This window comes from Dreissena polymorpha, chromosome 1, assembly GCF_020536995.1.
Source record: "Dreissena polymorpha isolate Duluth1 chromosome 1, UMN_Dpol_1.0, whole genome shotgun sequence".
NCBI classification, from domain to species: domain Eukaryota; kingdom Metazoa; phylum Mollusca; class Bivalvia; order Myida; family Dreissenidae; genus Dreissena; species Dreissena polymorpha.
In genome coordinates this window covers 142,155,769-142,175,053 of record NC_068355.1, presented here as the reverse complement: position 1 = coordinate 142,175,053, position 19,285 = coordinate 142,155,769, and the positions used below count along the sequence as shown (strand labels likewise).

The following is a 19,285-nucleotide window of genomic DNA, read 5'->3' as shown; positions in this document are numbered from 1 at the left end:
ATGTCGGTCGGTCCGTCCGTCCACCAGATGGTTTCCAGATGATAACTCAAGAAGGTTTAGGCCTAGGATCATGAAATTTTATAGGTACATTGAACATGACTGGTAGATGACTTCTATTGATTTTCAGGTCACTAGGTCAAAGGTCTAGGTCATCAGTGACTCGAAATAGTAAAATGGTTTCCGGATGATAACTCAAGAATGCTTAGGCCTAGGTTCATGAAACTTCATAGGTACATTGATCATGACTGGCAGATGACCCCTAATGATTTTTAGGTTGCTAGGTCAAAGGTCAAGGTCACAGTGACTCGAAATAGTAAAATGTTTTCCGGATGATAACTCAAGAATGCCTACGCCTAGGATCATGAAACTTCATAGGTACATTGATCATGATTGGCAATTGATCCCTATTGGTTTCTGGATGATAACTCAAGAATGCTTACACCTAGGATCAATGAAACTTCATAGGTACATTGACCATGACTGGCAGATGACCCCTATCAATTTTCAGGTCACTAGGTTATAAGGTCAAGGTCACAGTGACTCGAAACAGTTAAATGGTTTCCGGATGATTACTCAAGAATAATTAGGCCTAGGATCATAAAACTTCTATGTACATTGATGATGACTGGCAGATGACCTTTCAGGTCAATAGGTCAAAGGTCAAGGTCACAGTAACAAAAAACATATTCACACAATGGCTGCCACTACAACTGACAGCCCATATGGGGCCATGCATGTTTTACAAACAGCCCTTGTTGCTTTTCCAATCTTTGTTTAAATTGTACACAAACAGTGACCATGGTATTCTACCAAATTGCATTATGCAATAAGATATATTTTGAATTTACTTTAAAGAAAGCTTTATTTTCAGGTTGAGATAGTTTATATAAACTATTTATATGCAGAAGACCTGACCTGTCAATCCTTATATAACCATGGTGACCCACACTGGATACCCAAGCTTTTTGTCAACACTGATCAGCCTTCTGACCTGACACTTCCTTACCCCCTCACTCCACCATATCCCAAGCACGTTCATATGCATAATCTGACAAGGATTTTGTATGATTATGTTACTTTGGAGAATTTCGACAATCATGGCATATTTGCAATATTTACAATTCCAAGAAAGTAAACTTGTGTGTAGTCCTCATGACTTTACCTGCCATTCTTTAATACCTCCTGAAAATGTTGAGCTACCATCCAACTCCACTTTACTATGAAATATGTTCTAAACAGAACAAGATAAAGACTTTGAAGAGGAAAGACTCCCTGGCTCCCTCCCTATCCTCAGATTCCTCACAAAAGACTGATGAAGTCACTCCAAATTGGGTGCCACAAAAGGACTTAACATGGTCATGTAACGAATCTAAGTCAATGGCAGGGAAGGGTGCTGGCTCTGACGAGGATTCTAAGAGTTTTGCACAGTCTGTTACGGTTCTGAAGTCCAACGACAGAGGGTATAAACCTTATGCCGTAGGGAGTGAATCTACCAAACATGACTACAGCACCAGCTTCAGCCAAGCCAGGGAGACATTTTTAGGGTCATCTAAGTACAGACATAATATTAGTAATCCCAATTTGAGAATGTTACGAACAACCAATCAGGCTACACCTTTGAATGCCACTACTGTAACAAACCAGAACAACAACAACAAACCAAAAGAGTCTCAGTCAGTTAAGAGTGAAAGTATGGATAGTAGTTCTAGTACTTGTTCAAGTGATCAGTCTCACGGTCAATGTATTGAGTTGCACAACAGCACATTTGCAAATGCCATGAAGCCAGTTGTCTTGGAACAGAAAAATTACAAAGTTGAGCGTGCTAATGAAACTCAGGAATTGATCTGTAAGATATTCTGGATGGCCTGTCTTGGTTTTTCTGAATATCAATTCGGGAAGGAGTTAGTAAAGTTTGTGTCTTTGTGGCCCACTGGTTCCAAGCTTGACAGCATCCTGGATCTGGCTGTGGAGAAGCTGGGTCAGAGAGAGGCCGTGTGGGACCTGTGTGACCTGGTGCTGGCAGACGGGCCAGCCACACTCCTGAGATCACTCTTGGACAAGTCAGTCATGCGTAAGTGTACATTTATAGTCGTTTGTAAGTGAATATTTATGTACTTCTCATAAATTTTGTATCTTTTAACTTGAATTTTAGCTGTAAGAACTATTCCAAAACAAAATATGATTGAGAATGTATTACATATACATGTTTTTTTTTGTACCACTTAAGTTTTATTGTACCACTTCAAAAGTTATTATTAAGCATTTAATACACAACAAAAACAGATGCCTGCAACAGTAAACGCTTTACATAATCCCTGTTAAACATTTATATAAATTGATTTAATTTTATAATCAAATATGATTTAATACCTCAAAAACACAACATACTTCATTTTTTTAAATAACCGTATGTTAAGTTTGACCTTTGTAATCAATTTAAATGTTTCCCATAAAACGTATTCCAAACAACACAGGTATATTAGTAGCCTCCTAGTGAACATCACAAAAAGATAATTTCATAAAACATGAAAAATGTGTATTAAGTGAAGGTATTTTATACTAAAATAACTGTCCGAATGTACATTTATATAAAGTTTTTGGTCCCGCATCACCCATCAAAGGCTTGCAACACTCCAAGTTTTAAAAGTCTATATAACATTTTGATTTTCTGTTTATTCGTGCAAATTTTCTATTGTTATGGAATTCAGCATTCAAAATCAAAGTTAAAGAAAAATGATCCTAGCAATTAAGAATTCACAGACATTCTTTTGTTGTCAGCACTCTATATTTTTATGTCCCCCTTCTAAGAAGAGGGGGTATATTGCTTTGCTCATGTCGGTCGGTCGGTTCGTCCGTCCACCAGGTGGTTGTCAGACGATAACTCAAGAACGCTTGGGCCTAGGATCATGAAACTTCATAGGTACATTGATCATGACTTGCAGATGACCCCTATTGATTTTGAGGTCATTATGTCAAAGGTCAAGGTCACGGTGACCTAGGATCATGAAACTTCTTGGGTAGATTGATCATGACTCGCAGTTGACCCCTAGAGATTTTGAGGTCAAAGGTCAAGGTCACGGTGACCCGAAATAGTAAAATGATTTTCGGATGATAATTCAAGAACGCATATGCCTAGGATCATGAAACTTTATAGGTAGATTGATCATGAGTCGCAGATGACCCCTATTAATTTTCAGGTCACTAGGTCAAAGGTCAAGGTCATGGTGACCCGAAATAGTAAAATGATTTTCGGATGATAACTCAAGAACGCATATGCCTAGGATCATGAATCTTCATAGGTAGATTGATCATGACTCGCAGATGACCCCTATTGATTTTGAGGTCACAAGGTCAAAGGTCAAGGTCACGATGACCCGAAATAGTAAAATGATTTTCGGATGATAACTCAAGAACGCTTTTGCCTAGGGTCATGACACTTCATAGGTACATTGATCATGACTTGTTTCCCATTTTTTTCAGTACAATTTATGTACAAATTTTTTCACCAATGAATATTAATACATGTATTGATCAAGCAAGTAATGAATAAATACATCTGCGTTAGTGTTACCGATCGCCGAAATCGCCATTGGCGATTACAATTCCTAGCTGGTGATTAAAAATAAGATTTTCATGAAATTGGCGATTGGAAAAAAATAGACCCTATGCTTTACAAATGCACACTCTAAATGCCTGTTTTCAGGCCGTATTAATCGCCAGAAACATCGCTAAGATTACACAGATAACACCCTTACCGGAAAGGCCCCAGGGGATAATGACGACCGTCTAGGTCGATAATCCACATGGCTAATGTCTTAATTGGTCACGCTTTACACTGCAACCAGACTTATTGAACATTTGGGTTACTTGGCGATTTACGTGATGACTGAATCACTGAAGCGTGACGTGTAATGACCTATGCTATAGATGTTATGATTCAACGTTATCGAATCGACAAGTACGGAATTGTCATTTAATCAGATGTGCGGAGTTATGGCATTGACATAGCCACTATAAACTAATTTCCCAAGACACAACGATTTGGATTGGCTAAAAACGTAGATAAAAGTTACTTCCCTTTACGGTCGCTTTGCGACTTGAAAGACCTATTTAGAAAGTGAGTTGCAGATTCTGGGAAAAATGCATGCTGCAAGCAAAAATGGAAAGTCGAAGCAACAGAAATTAACACAATTCTTTAGAAAAGAAAGCGGACAGAATAATGTAAACTCAGGGAATGAACAAATGTTAGGTTCGCGATCGGAGGATGTCTAAAATAGTGCAGACGTGAATGCAGAATCAGAAACGTCTTTACCTGTCAAGGTTCACGGCTTCGTAGTGAGTCTCACGGTTTTTGACATGCAATGACATTCTCATGCTGACTTAGTAATTTCTCACGAATTTCTTCAAAAACAAAAAAAAATGAAAAAAAGTAATGTTTGGATGTTATAAAATGTCGTATAATTACTACCGAGACGGGCGGGCTGCTTTAGTGGTTTCAAACCTAAATACCACATGTACCGAAAACTGTTTAACGGTGTTAGTGTATCATTATCACTACGCCACCGGTGTCTATGTAAACAAATAAATTGGCTGCAAAATGTCAGCAAGTGGCTCACCAGTAAAGAAAAATTTTCTGATAACTCTGATAACAAGAAAAACATAAATCTTAAGTGAGGAGTCATTTTTAAATGAGAAAAAAATACAGAGGGAAAATATAAACTTTCAACATAACATGTATCCTTGGTTGAAAAATATTTTTTTTTATATAGTTTCATCGTACTCCCTGTTATTTTTTTTAAGTTCAGGCTTAATTTGCAAGGGCTCCCACTGAAACAAATAAATACACAATAATCATATAAAAGAAATGTTTAGATATTGCATAAACTTCTGGTACATTTTTTATTTCATTAAAAGCTATCATGAAATATAACTTACTGTACAAGTTTTAATAACTTTAAGAACATCATTAAATAGTTTGTGTGGTAATAATGTTGAGAATTTTCTTGTTTTTATGTACAGAATTCTTTAATTTTGAAATATGTGGAAATTAGTTCATAATCTTCTCACTGAAGAACAAACAATATGTGTTCATGGTACCTCATGCATACACAGATCAGTAAGAAATGAACTAAACTTTGAATGTCAAAATGATTTTTTGATGTATAAAAGCAAATTCACTTTTGAAATAAAGGGAATACTATAGAATTATAATATTTGGAATAGCCTAAAATAATTACAATAGCAAGAACATAATTCTGATTCAAAATGTTTTTCTACTGCTGCAATTGCAAAGGGATCCTCTTGTGGTAAAAGAAAGCCCTTTAGTTCTCCATCACAGAGGCAGTAAACTTATTTTATGGGGTATTAAGAATGATATCTTTTTGTTGTTCTTTTTCATATGTTTGTAGCTAAGCTCAAAAAGTTGGAAAACATTCAAAGTGACAGATATGTACGTTTTAAGGCAAAGTTACACAAAGTTACAGGTTAAAATCTTTAAAAAGCAAACCTATAGCTGCAGTTCATTGCATGCATTTTAAAATCAGTATTGCATATCACTTCCTTATTGTTTATAGTAATTGTGCACTCAAATACGCATTTGTATGTGTTTGGGTACATCAACAATAGATTATTATATGGCATGCAGCTTTAATTATTGATGTATATATTGGGCTCAGATAACAATTTGTTTATCATCATTGAGGAATGGTCTGTTGATAGTGCTCCATTCAGTTTGACATGGACACATGTTATTCACATGACAATGTCGTGTTTCATACATGACTATTGCTGTAAAACTGTGAAAAATGTCATGTGTTACATGTATCATTATTTTATGTTGTGCAATGTTTATAAAAGGAAGTTTTAGTAATCATTATCAATATGAATAATATAAGAAAACAACAGGAACTTTAAAGAAAATTAACCATTTTTTAAGATGCGAGTGTTACATTTAGGAACCTCTGTATGAATATGGCATATTCTTTTCCTGACTATAGTGTTAAAATTGTCATAGAAAATATCTAATACCTCACCAGCAGGAGTGAAGCAGTTTTCCCAGGACATTTTGCTTCAATGATGTTAGTTGAAGCAGTTTTCCCAGGGCATAAGCTGCAACGATGTTAGTTGAAGCAGTTTTTCCAGGGCATTTTGCTGCAATGATGTTAATTGAAGCAGTTTTCCCAGGACATTTTGCTTCAATGATGTTAGTTGAAGCAGTTTTCCCAATACATTTTGCTGTAATGATGTTAGTTGAAGCAGTTTTCCCAGGGCATTTTGCTGCAATGATGTTAGTTGAAGCAGTTTTCCCAGGGCATTTGGCTGCAATAATGTTTTGAAGCAGTTTTCCCAGGGTATTTTGCTGCAATGATGTTAGTTGAAGCAGTTTTCCCAGGGCATAAGCTGCAATGATGTTAGTTGAAGCAGTTTTTCCAGGGCATTTTGCTGCAATGATGTAAATTGAAGCAGTTTTCCCAGGACATTTTGCTTTAAGGATGTTAGTTGAAGCAGTTTTCCCAATACATTTTGCTGTAATGATGTTAGTTGAAGCAGTTTTCCCAGGGCATTTTGCTGCAATGATGTTAGTTGAAGCAGTTTTCCCAGGGCATTTGGCTGCAATAATGTTTTGAAGCAGTTTTCCCAGGGTATTTTGCTGCAATGATGTTAGTTGAAGCAGTTTTCCCAGGGCCTTTGGCTGCAATGATGTTTGTTGAAGCATTTTTTCAGGGCATTTTGCTGCAATCATGTTAGTTGAAGCAGTTTTCCCAGGGCATTTTGTTGCAATGATGTTAGTTGAAGCAGTTTACCCAGGGCATTTTGCTACAATGATGTTTGTTGAAGCAGTTTTCCCAGGGCATTTTGCTGCAATAATGTTTGTTGAAGCAGTTTTCCCAGGGCATTTGGCTGCAATGATGTTAGTTGAAGCAGCAGTTTTCCCAGGGCATTTTGCTGCAATGATGTTAGTTGAAGCAGTTTTCCCAGGGCATTTTGCTGCATTGATGTTTGTTGAAGCAGTTTTCCAAGGGCGTTTGACTGCAATGATGTTAGTTGAAGCAGTTTTCCCAGGGCATTTTGCTACAATGATGTTTGTTGAAGCAGTTTTCCCAGGGCATTTGACTGCAATGATGTTAGTTGAAGCAGTTTTCCCAGGGCATTTGACTGCCATGATGTTAGTTGAAGCAGTTTTCCATGGCATTTTGCTGCAATGATGTTAGTTGAAGCTGTTTTCCTAGGGCATTTGGTTGCAATGATGTTAGTTGAAGCAGTTTACCCAGGGCATTTTGCTACAATGATGTTTGTTGAAGCAGTTTTCTTAGGGCATTTTGCTGCAATAATGTTAGTTGCTGCAGTTTTCTTAGGGCATTTTGACGCAGTGATGTTAGTTGAAGCAGCAGTTTTCCCAGGGCATTTTGCTGCTATGATGTTAGTTGAAGCAGTTTTCCCAGGGCATTTGGCTGCAAAGATGTTAGTTGAAGCAGTTTTCCCAGGGCATTCTGTTGCAATGATGTTAGTTGAAGCAGTTTTTTCAGGGCATTTGGTTGCAATGATGTTAGTTGAAGCAGTTTTCCCAGGACATTTTGCTGCAATGATGTTTGTTGAAGCAGTTTTCCCATGGCTTTTGATATTTTTACTATTTCTGGGGGCATATTTACTCCAATAAAATTTGATATTTTTATGATATCTGGAGGTATATTTACTCAAATAAAATTTGATATATTTATTATATATTTACTCCAATACAATTTGGTACATTTACTATTTCTGGAGGCATATTTACTGCAATACAATTTGACTATTTGATGCAACAATTAGTGGATTAACATTTTTTTATCAAATAACTGTTACTTGACAAACTTAATTTACGCGCAAGGTGGGTGATCTATGTGAAATTTAATTTATGCCTCAACAATATTTTTACTCACGATAGGCAATTAGGCTAGCGTTAAATTTTCAAATTGAAATTGAACGTCTCTGCCAGGTCATTAATATCTGTAAACAACCTCTCCAACTGAGTTGTATTTTATAACAGCTGTACATATAACATTAAAAAAGAGAATTTTTGTTTAATTGGTTGGTTAATTTTTTTACAATTCGAAGATAGTAAATGGAGTGGAATGTTTGATAACACTTTGTGGTTTATTTTCATCTATTAAGGTCCAGTTATCAGTATAGTTTTGATGTATTATGGGTATTTGGCTTACTTAGCCACTGACACACATTTATTGGCCAACTATCCATTGTTCACAATGCTGGGCAGAGAATTTCAGTAAACACTGATATCCTACAATTTCAGTATATAAAGAAACTGTTTTATTATATGCTTTCTGGTGGTTTATAGCAAAATATCAGTGAAATTAAACTGATATTTCACTGTTTTAAACAATGAAAAATAAAAGTATATAAATATTACATGTCTGACAGGGTGACAACAGTATATAAATATTACATGTCTGACAGGGTGACAACAGTATATAAATATTACATGTCTGACAGGGTGACAACAGTATATAAATATTACATGTCTGACAGGGTGACAACAGTATATAAATATTACATGTCTGACAGGGTGACAGTATATAAATATTACATGTCTGACAGGGTGACAGTAAATTTGTGAACTTGAGGAAATACTTACTGTCAACCCAGACATGAAATATTTATTTTATTATACAGAAAAAACTATTAAAACATGAACAATTTATATTATTAATATTTATTATTATTAATTTATATTATTATATTATTTATGGTCGTCTGTTTACAATGGAAATGCAAAACTGCGTACTGCTCATGCGAGAATGGGACAGTATAATTTTTTACCATTCTGTATGTGATTGCTAAGGTAGCGGGCGACAGTATTTTTTTTAGCAGGCGACAGTATTTTTTGGACAGTTAATTTTTTCTGGCTGGGTCTGACAGTATTTCTATGTCATGATGGCCTATGGGAGTTTAGCAATGTGAATAAAAGTGAGGTATAATAATGAAAAATATTGATATTTTTTACTGTTTTATTGTGAAATGACGTTATTTTTATCGACGAAATGACGTCATAAATCCAGCGAAATTATCCAGTTATTAACCTCTTTTACAATGTAAATAAACTGTGAAAAAAGCAAAAAATAAAAAGAAAATTTGTTAGATTCGATTGAATATCGATTTTAATTCACTTGTGATCATAAAAAATACGTATTTTCACTTGTGGCTGCGCCAATCGTAAAAATATTTTTTTAGATGATCACTCGTGAAATCAAAACGCTATTCCATCAAATCCAACAAATAACCTCTATCTATAAAGCAATCTTTCATTAATCAATCAATACTATTTATGGTTGGAATTAGTAAGTTTCAAGTATATAATTTGACAACATCAAGTAAAATCTAGTAAACTTTGCTTTCTTTGTTTGCAAGATAATTAATAAGTGAATTCATTTTAGTTTTGTATAAATTTGTAATATTTATATGATGTGTAAGAGTGAAGGATACTAGCACTGGTATATAATATTCAGATTAGAAGTTGTTCAACTCAAGTAATACCACAGGTGTGTATGTATGGTTAGCTGTATTGTAATAGTATGCTGCAAACTACAAACATTTACTTTAGTTATGTGCTCCTCCAATGAAGCCAGGGTAAATTGCGTTGCATCTGTTTGGTCTGTACTGTGGTTGGTAGGTCAGCCCATAGACTTTTGTTTTGCATGATATTTAAAGAATCCTTCAACCTTCAACTATGCAAATTGGTATAATGGTTTTATGGTGGGTGGGGTGGAAGAATCCTATCCATTATAAGGTAATCAGGCCAAAGAATAAGGCAACAGGGGCTGGTGACATGAAATTAAAGAGGTTCTATTGTCAATTTAAGCAGTCACTTCTGTAACATGAGTGTGATTATATTGCCAAATTCTTGATTTTCTGCAACATGTAGGCAGGTGTATTACTGTAATACCCATATGTTTGCAGGAGTGGATAGTCTTATAGAGGGTGATGGTAGTCTGCTGCACTTGGCGTGTGTGCTACAAAACATGGAGGCTATACAGGTACTCACCCAGTACCCCATCAACCACAAGTTGAAGGACAGAAGTGGTAAGACTTGCTTGACATTGTGCCGTCCCCCCCCCCCCCCTTTTCCTATTATCATATATATATGGTTAAGTCCAGAGTACAAGGACAACACCTCTTTCTTCAATATTTCATAGTTATGGCCCGTTGGTTGATTTAATTTAGCTGAGTATTATTTTTGTTTTTATTTAAATGATTTAAATATACCTTGATGACAAACATTTTTTGTGTGTGGTGGTCTGGCAAAAAGTGTGTTGTACATATCCATAGCTCTGTCTACAATACTTATTTTCTCTAAGTATAGAGAAACTATGTTGGCAAGATTTTTTTTTGTGATGCATTCTTTAAAATTGTTTACAAAAAATGTTGAGAAATTGAAAATCATCATGCTCAAATTGTCTCTTGGAAAACCAAATGACCCATACTGGTAAAGATTGATATATTAGTCAAAAGGTCAAGTGTATGTTCGTGTGTGCATCTGAGCTTGTCTGTACAGGTGCAAGTCCAAGCTCATCTTTACTGCAACTTGGTCATTCATATTGCAGTTTTATAATAACTTGCCCAAAAATACCACCATGATGAGACAGCATATTGCATGTAAAACCAGTCTCCCTACCTCACTCTTCAAAAATCAAGGCCAAACTTTTAGTTCAAATATAATTTTTTGCCATATTAACAGTTTTCCAGACTGTAACTTTATAATTAGCTCGGCTGTTTTTGGAGAAAACCCGATGTATTGTCATAGCCAGCTCGTTGTGTCGTCCGCCGTCCGCTGTCCGACGTCCGCAACATGCTCAAACCTTTACATTAACTCTCAAATCAAAGTGCTTTCACCTACAACTTTGAAACTTCATATGTAGATGCGCCTTGATGAGTTCTACACGCCACACCCATTTTGAGGTCACTAGGTCAAGGTCACTATGACCTCAAAAAAATATATAAAAAAATCTGACAAGCTTTCATTTATTCAAAACTGCACCTGCAGCCAAGCGTTGGCACATGTTATGCGGTGCTCTTGTTTTAAAATAATCATTTACCATTGACAACCATGGGAGATGGCCTGTTTCATGTAACATTTGTCTCCCTGGCTTAAGGATCAAAGTCACACTAAGAGGTCAAGGTAAAATGAGAGCATAATACAGATTGTCTTAAGTGTAACTTCATTGTTCATCATGCGTTTGAAAATTAAAACTTCTTTAAATGTACAGCATGTTACAGATGCCATATCATTTTCTCGACCTGTTGTGTCCTTAGCTTAAATTTTAATATAATAATAATTTCCTTAGTATGTTTATGTTATAAGTCGTCAACAGATTGGTTGGCTTTCTTATTTTAATCATATGATACATTCAATGAAAACACAAACATAATTATCATGTGTTTACTGTTTGTACCTTTTACCTGAAAAATATCCATAATTGTTGTTGTTTATTTATGTACTTGATTTTAACTCTGACTTATCGTACTCCTCTCTATTGTGTGTATGTTCTTGCTTAACCCTTTCAGTGCGGGAACGGAACTTTAAAGGCCTTTGCAAACAGTTTGGATCCAGATGAGATGCCACAGAACGTGGCGTCTCATCAGGATCCAAACTGTTTGCTATTCTGATAGTATTCTTTGAAAAAAAATCGAAGAAAATGCTAATTTTAGAAATTCAGCAGATGACATTTTAGCAGATGACAAATTTCCCAGCATGCAAAGGGTTAATGTAGATAAACAAATATGTTGATGCAATATTACAGCTACAAAAGAGTCATACACTGATTATTAGGACAAGTGCATATTATCTCACGGGAGCACAGACTACCTTTTCATAAGTTTGGTGTAAACACGTGTCTTTGTGTGTGAACTTATTTGTATGTCCTTATCAACCTGAATGGGAGCCAGGTACACATTAACACAAATATTTTTTATCAATTTAGTCACTGTTATAGTTATCATCATGGCTCAAGTAAACTGCTGCATATAACAAATATTGCTTGGTTAAAGAAAGCCAATTAAAGGAAAATATATTATTAATTGGTTGGATATACAAGTACATTTGCATGTGATCACTTAGTTGACTTATTTGTGTATTTATATATGTTGCCTTCATCATGCTATGTTCATGTAAAAATTTCTTATAGATCAATTTTGTCCTAGAATTCACAAATAATTAAATTAAACCCTTTCAGTGCGGAAACCAAACTTTGAAGGCCTTTGCAAACAGTTTTAAAGTATCATGTGTTAAAACAAGGTCTTGTTGCGAAAAGATTTTTTACGTTAGATAATGTTGGATAAGCTTAAAGTTTTTGTGTTTCATGAATTAAATTTTATTCAACCAGCACCTACCAATAAAACGGAGTACAGTTTTGTAGTACATTAACAAAATTATGGTTTCAAAGTAAAATTGTTGTACTTAATATTTTGTTCTTGTTCATGCATTATTTTATTGATTGGCATGTGTTGATGGTACTTAAAATGCTTCCAACATTTCATATTCTCTAAAGAAATGCAGAAAAGAAACACTGAGTCTAGGGCTAAGCAGTGCCCCAGATAAGCTGTGTATCTGCGTTTTTCACCCTATTAAAATGTTTTAAAACGCAAAGAAATACAATATCATGCGTATTGAAAACGCAACCAATTTGACATATACGCAAATTCGTCCAAATTGATGTAATAATACAAGAGCTTCGATCAAAAATGCTTTGCTCGTTTTCAGTATTTTCTCTCTATAAGCATAACGCGGCGACGCTTTCATTCAGCAAGCGCCTGGATGACAGAGCAGGAAAACAGTCGAATTCTCTGCGGACCAGATTTCATACCGTAAAAAGTTGTGTATAAGGCGCACTTTTTTACCCTAAAATTTCATTTTAAAAACTTGATGCGCGTTATGCACAACTACAGCCATGCGAAGACATTTTTTCCCTGTCAGTTACCCAGTTGCGGTAATTTGCATCATTCTGTTTTCCGGTGTTTTAACTGTAACTATGTTAATAATAGTGTTATATTTACGATCTGAATAAGATGGACAAACATTATAACGTTAACATAAATATTTTCTATCTTTTTCAGGTACGTACAGAGCATTGAAATCAAATAAATTTGAAGGAGAGAATGAAAAACAAGGAAGCCATTTTTATTTAAATGTTATTGTTTTCCCACAATATTATACCCTACTGTACTAGGGTTACACCATTTATTTGGGGGCACTTGTCGATTTACAATAGTATGTTGGCAAGGTCTTTCCCGATATATTTATGAATATTTTTCTTGCTTTTCAAATGTGTTAATAAAATTGATGTTGTGTTTGTTTACACGTTTTCATACGTCTTGTCAAGATTGGGGATGTGATTATCGAGCAATTTGCGTCACCTGTCAAGTTTTGTGTAGCTGGGCTATTATCAAAACATGCGAACCAGCAAACGGCTTCACACACCTCCATTGTTTGTTTATCGCCGGTAATGTCGTAATGGTGTTGAGAAGTTTGAGTCGTTTAAGTCTCCTGTCAATTATAGACACTCGAAAAGAACGCATGATATCATAACCACGTGACAATACCAATCAATAATGTCAGTTTCTTAGTTATAACTAATCCATCCGTTGTGTACTCCACGATAAAATCGTGGACAGTTACTTCGGAGACATATGATGAAAACCTTGATGGTATCCTCGTGGAAAGTGTGCATTTCATGCATAATTCATTTAAATCCAAACATTAATTTTTACGCATAATATGATTTAAATAAAACACAAACTAGTTGTATCGTTATCGTCTTTAGAATAATTAATAATGGAAGCAATAAAAGAACACGTAAGATCGGCAATCTAAATATAACGATTTTCAGTTAGCCTGCGGTACGAAATTTTTCCCTCGATTTTTTTGCTTCAAAATCTTTTTTCCCGTTTTTTTACCTTAAAAAAGTAGATGCGCGTTATACATAAATGCGCGTTATACACAACGTTTTACGGTAGTTAAACAAGCAAATTCATTTAATTGATATCCCCCGCAAAAATCAATTTTGTTTATGGATGGGTGTAGAACTAAATGAAAAGGTATAAGTGAAGGGTTGTGCCTTTTGTCAATTATTTGTTTTAACTCATTTGTACCTGTGGTTGGTTTGCAGAAAATAAAATGGAGACCACTGCCTGATAATAGACTGATCCCGGTAAAGCATTTTTATGTCCCCCACCACTATAGTGGGGGACATATTGTTTTTGCCCTGTCTGTTGGTTGGTTGGTTGGTCTGTTGGTCTGTTTGTTGGTTTGCGCCAACTTTAACATTTGCAATAACTTTTGCAATATTGAAGATAGCAACTTGATATTTGGCATGCATATGTATCTTATGGAGCTGCACATTTTGAGTGGTGAAAGGTCAATGTCAAGGTCATCCTTCAAGGTCAAAGGTCAAATATATAGCTTCAAAGCAGCGCAAAAGTGGACATAGTGTTTCTGACAAACACATATCTTGTTTTCCCCTTATTTTTGAAAGACCACACACCCACATTATACCCCCCCCCCTCTCCATGATGGCTTACGTTATACTGTCAAGCACTCAAATAGTCGAGCGCGTTGTCCTCTTACAGCTCTTGTTATAACATATTTCTCCCTATTTCAAGAATGAAATCACCCTTTTTTTCAAAATCAATGGGTGAAAACCCTATTTCCCAAATAATTACCTGGGGCACTGGGGCTAAGATTGATAGTTTTGTACCAATTAAACAATTCAGATAAAATGACTTAAGTGTATCGATTTTTGAGGTATCTTTCTGAACAGGGAACACAGCAGACATGGTTTGCTTCAACTCTACGCTCCGTAAGCAGCTGCCCAAGCGCTATCAGCACCAGAACAAGTCCCTGAGCACGCTTAGTCCGTGTCTGCAGGACAAGGAGGACATCTTCAAACTTGCGGCTACACCAAACTCTCTGTATGATCTCCAGAAAAAACTACAGGTATGTGTGGCAGGTGGGTAAATCTGCAGTAAAGCTAATGTCAGCTCCAGAAAGTGTTGTTATAGATGAAAATATTTTTTACATTAATGTTAATGTCAATGAATGAGCATCTGTATAATGCTTGTTGTTACTTTTTTATAGCTGCCTTCATTGGAATTGTGTTTGCCGATGTAACTTGATACATATATATATAATTGCTATAGTTATGAACAGTTTTAACATATTTATCAGCATGTCAGTTGCTCACTGGAGTGTTGGTGCAGATTTATAATAAATGATCTGTTTTTGTCCTTGATCTAGTCATTTATAGTCAACATAATTGTTCTACATTTGGTGATTTTACAAGATACTTGATTTGTTGAAATGTTTGTAACAGGGACTCATTAAGACCTGTGTATGTTGAGTATACATGATGAATGAAACTGAAAGCCTCATGTTGTCTGACTTCTAGATGTTCCAATTCCCAATAAATGATGAAAAAAATCGAGATGGAGACTTTCTTATTCATATTGCCTGCAGGACAGGTAAGATTTGGATCTGTTTTTAAGTCATATTTAATTTCACAGACCATTATATTGCTATATAGCAAGCAACAACCCGATAATTTACTAATTTTCATTAAAATCAAGTTTGCCATCATTGGCAAAGATGTATGAATTTTCATTATTGATGTCTCAGAGTTGTTAAATATGATTTGTGTGAGTTGTTATAACCATCAAATGTTTTGAAATATCAAACACATAGCATTTGGAATGCAGAACATAAGTTGATTATCTGCTTAAATATTTAATTGACAACTCCCCCCAAGAAGAAGGCATTAAGCATTTTACTTCTCTGTGTGTCCTTAATTAACCAAAAAGAAACTGGTTTTGGATTGTTACTCTTAAAATGAATTATGCATAACAGCAATACATTCTAATTGCTGTAGATCAGCAGCCATATTGTGCATGCTTTCCATCAAAACCTCCTTTTAATTGACGATGCTGCGAAGCATCGTCTAAGTTATCATATCATGAAAAATTCTTCACAATGGCAACCTTTGTAAAAGACCGAGCTAGTCCGATTGAGATAGCTGGATTTTTCTAATCGGCATACCTCGCTGATTATCATTGATAAAGGTATAGGAAGCTCAGCTATAAATAGGACAGCATATTCTGGGTTTTAATAATAGTTTGAAAACGTTAATTTTAAATCAGTTATATTCAATCCATTATATGTTTATAGGTCAATGAAACAACTTTGCATTTTCTGTATTGTATTTCACATTTGTCGTGATTCAGTAAATAAATTGCGAATTAAAACGTGTATAGTTAACTTTCAACGCGATCATGAGTGTAAAGAAAACGAATTACTTCGAACCTGCTATTTGTAAACGTTGTAGCCACTACGGTATATAAACAGCATAATAGCCGTATCATATCTGTGATACTTGCTCTTCTGCGTGCTTTCCCATTTTGCATATTTAATAAACTTTTCAAACATAGATTACAGAGCCACATCAGGGCACTTACTATGTTTGACAATTCATTCGTTTGTTGGATATAGTTTGCTTTTTTAAACACATATTAGGTCATATCACGGAGATTTAGTTAACCTTACCATGTGTTCATGGGCGACCTCCCGTATTCAAGTGCTCTTACAACTATGTGCCCATACCCACTTTCGATTGGGAATCATCATGAAATTATTGCGGTACTCATATATGGCGGTACTTAACGAACAAACATGCCTAAGCTCATTGAATTAGAGAAAAAGAGCAATAATCAAAAGAGAAAAAGTATATGTTAATGCACATGGGATTGTGAAATCACGTCCGTACACATAGCATCATTAACTTAGGAAAAGAAACAACGAAATATAAAGTTTGGTATGATATACATGTGACATTAAAGAGCATGGTGTAATTAAAGAGCCTGTCAAGTTTTTAATTTATATGCTGAAACGTAATGTTATAACCCATAAACGTTTTACTGTAACAGACAGTTTTTTAAGATGAGTGGTACAGAAAATACACGTCGAATACCTTTTTAAAGGTATTTCTTGTTATATTTGATCGAGAATGTAACCCGCCTCCCAGTTTCGCTGAAAGGATCAAGTTCCCCTCGGGTACTACTTCCGCGTACCCCCAATTTTTTTTCGTACCCTACTTTTTTGGTACCCAATTTATTTCGTGCCAATTTTTTTTTTCGTACCCAAATTTTTGCTCGTAACCAAATTTTTTTTCGTAATCAACTTTTTTCATTCCCAATTTTTTTTTGTAACCAAATCTTTTTACGTACTTAATTTTTTTTGGCATAATTTTTGTACCCAAAATTTTCGTACCTTTATTTTTTTCCTACCCAAAATTTTCGTACCCACATACACAATTGTGGTGATGTAGATAAACTTAAATAGATGCTTTTATATCAATCCTCTTCAAAAGCATCGTCACACCAGTACTGTCAGTACTTTGATTCTGTCAATATAATTGGCAGCCACATTGTGGTTGTCTTCTTAGATGTTGAATACAGTAATGATCTTTCTTAACTCTATCATTGCTCTGGTGCTTATGTGTGTTTAGATATCAGAGCAACAATAAATTGCATATAGTTACTTTATTTGTTGTTATGTGCTTTGTGCACTGCTAAGGTTTTATTTGTCAAAAACTACTTTTATGTGACAATACACATGTCAACTTATTTTGTTATCTTGTTACAAAGTCAAACACTTTAAAGGGATCTTTTCACGCTTTGGTAAATTGACAAAATTGAAAAAAGTTGTTTCAGATTCGCACATTTTCGTTTTAGTTATGATATTTGTGAGGAAACAGTAATGCTGAACATTTACCATGGTCTAATATAGCCATTATATGCATCTTTTGACGATTTTAAAACCTAAAAATTATAAAGCGTTGAAACGCGAAACGATTGAATAATTTGGAGAGTTCTGTTTTTGTCGTTAAATTTTGTGAAACTACGAAGATTGCTTATATAAGGTATAAAATACGTCAAGCATGTGTACTCGGCGGAATAGCTCAGTAGGCTAAAGCGTTTTTACTTCAGGACTCTGGCAGGACTCCAGGGGTCACTGGTTCGAAACTTGCTCCGGGCAATGTTCTTTTCCTTTTTTTAATTTTATTCTTGATTTTTTACTGGAGCTTTTACGATCCAATGTTTACATTTATCAATATAAAGCATTTAATGAATAAGTTAAAAAATGCCAAAATCTGTGAAAAGGCCCCTTTAAAGGAAAAAAACAGTTTAAACATAATAATGTGTGTTTTATCTTTATGTGATCAGTTGGGTGTGAATATTTTAGTTGTACACTGTATTATAATAAGGCAATTTGAGTTTATGTCAAGGAACTTGTGAATATTTGTATGAGAATAATGTGTTTAAAGGCACACCATATGACAATTCAGGTTTCTTGCTCAAATTTTAAAGGGGCCTTTTCACGTTTTGGTAAATTGACAAAATTAAAAAAATCGTTTCAGATTCACAAATTTTAGTTTTAGTTATGATACTTGTGAGGAAACAGTAATACTAAACATTAACAGTGCTGTAAAATAGCCGTTAAAAGCATCTTTTAACGATTTAAAAACCTGAAAATTGTAAAGCGTAGCAATGTGAAACGATTGAATAATTTGGAGAGTTCTGTTGTTGTCGTTTAATTTTGTGAAACGACGAGGATTGCTTATGAAAGTATAAAAATCATTCGACATTGTTAGAGCACAGATGGCCGAGTGATCTAAGTGGGTAGGCTTTTACTCCAGGACTTCAGGAGTCAGTGGTTCGAGCCCTGTTGAGGGTTACTTTTTTTTAATACCCCCTTCAAGGAAGAGGGGGTATATTGTTTTGCTGGATGTCCTTCAGTTGATCTGTCGGTACACCAGTTTGTTTCCGATCAATAACTCGTCAATGGATTGACCCATTGGCTTGAAACTTTACATGTGCAGTGGCCTTTTACAGTAGATAAACCCTATTGAAATTGGGGTTACTAGGTCAAAGGTCACTGTCACAATAAGTGTGAAAATTGTTTCCAGTAAAAAAACTTTTACAAGAATTTACTGATTGGCTTGGTTCTTTGCATGTGCATTGGCCTTGGACAGTAGATGACCCCTATTGAAATTGGGGTCCCTAGGTCAAAGGTCAAGGTCACTGTCTCAATAAGCGTGAAAATCGTTTCTGATCAATAACTCGTCAATGCATTGACCGATTGGATTGAAACTTCACATGCGTATTGGCCTTGGACACTAGATGACCCGTATTGAAATTAGGGTCACTAGCTCAAAGGTCCAGGTCACTGTCACAATAAGTGTGA

General features: G+C 35.2%; 1 protein-coding gene across 9 annotated transcripts in view; it reads left to right on the top strand.

Moving 5' to 3' along the window:
• Window positions 1–19,285, top strand: part of LOC127853214 (serine/threonine-protein phosphatase 6 regulatory ankyrin repeat subunit B-like) — a 91,697-nt gene that overhangs the window by 24,181 nt on the left and 48,231 nt on the right. For 5 of the 9 annotated variants that reach the window (XM_052387528.1, XM_052387568.1, XM_052387501.1 and 2 more), the window contains 4 exons: window positions 872–2,071; window positions 9,955–10,077; window positions 14,811–14,986; window positions 15,438–15,510. In XM_052387528.1, coding sequence (XP_052243488.1) covers window positions 1,189–2,071; window positions 9,955–10,077; window positions 14,811–14,986; window positions 15,438–15,510 — 1,255 coding nt within the window. In that variant the 5' untranslated portion in view covers window positions 872–1,188. The remainder of the gene's footprint in view (window positions 1–871; window positions 2,072–9,954; window positions 10,078–14,810; window positions 14,987–15,437; window positions 15,511–19,285) is intronic. The other 4 variants (XM_052387558.1, XM_052387538.1, XM_052387547.1 and 1 more) reach the window with 1 other exon arrangement.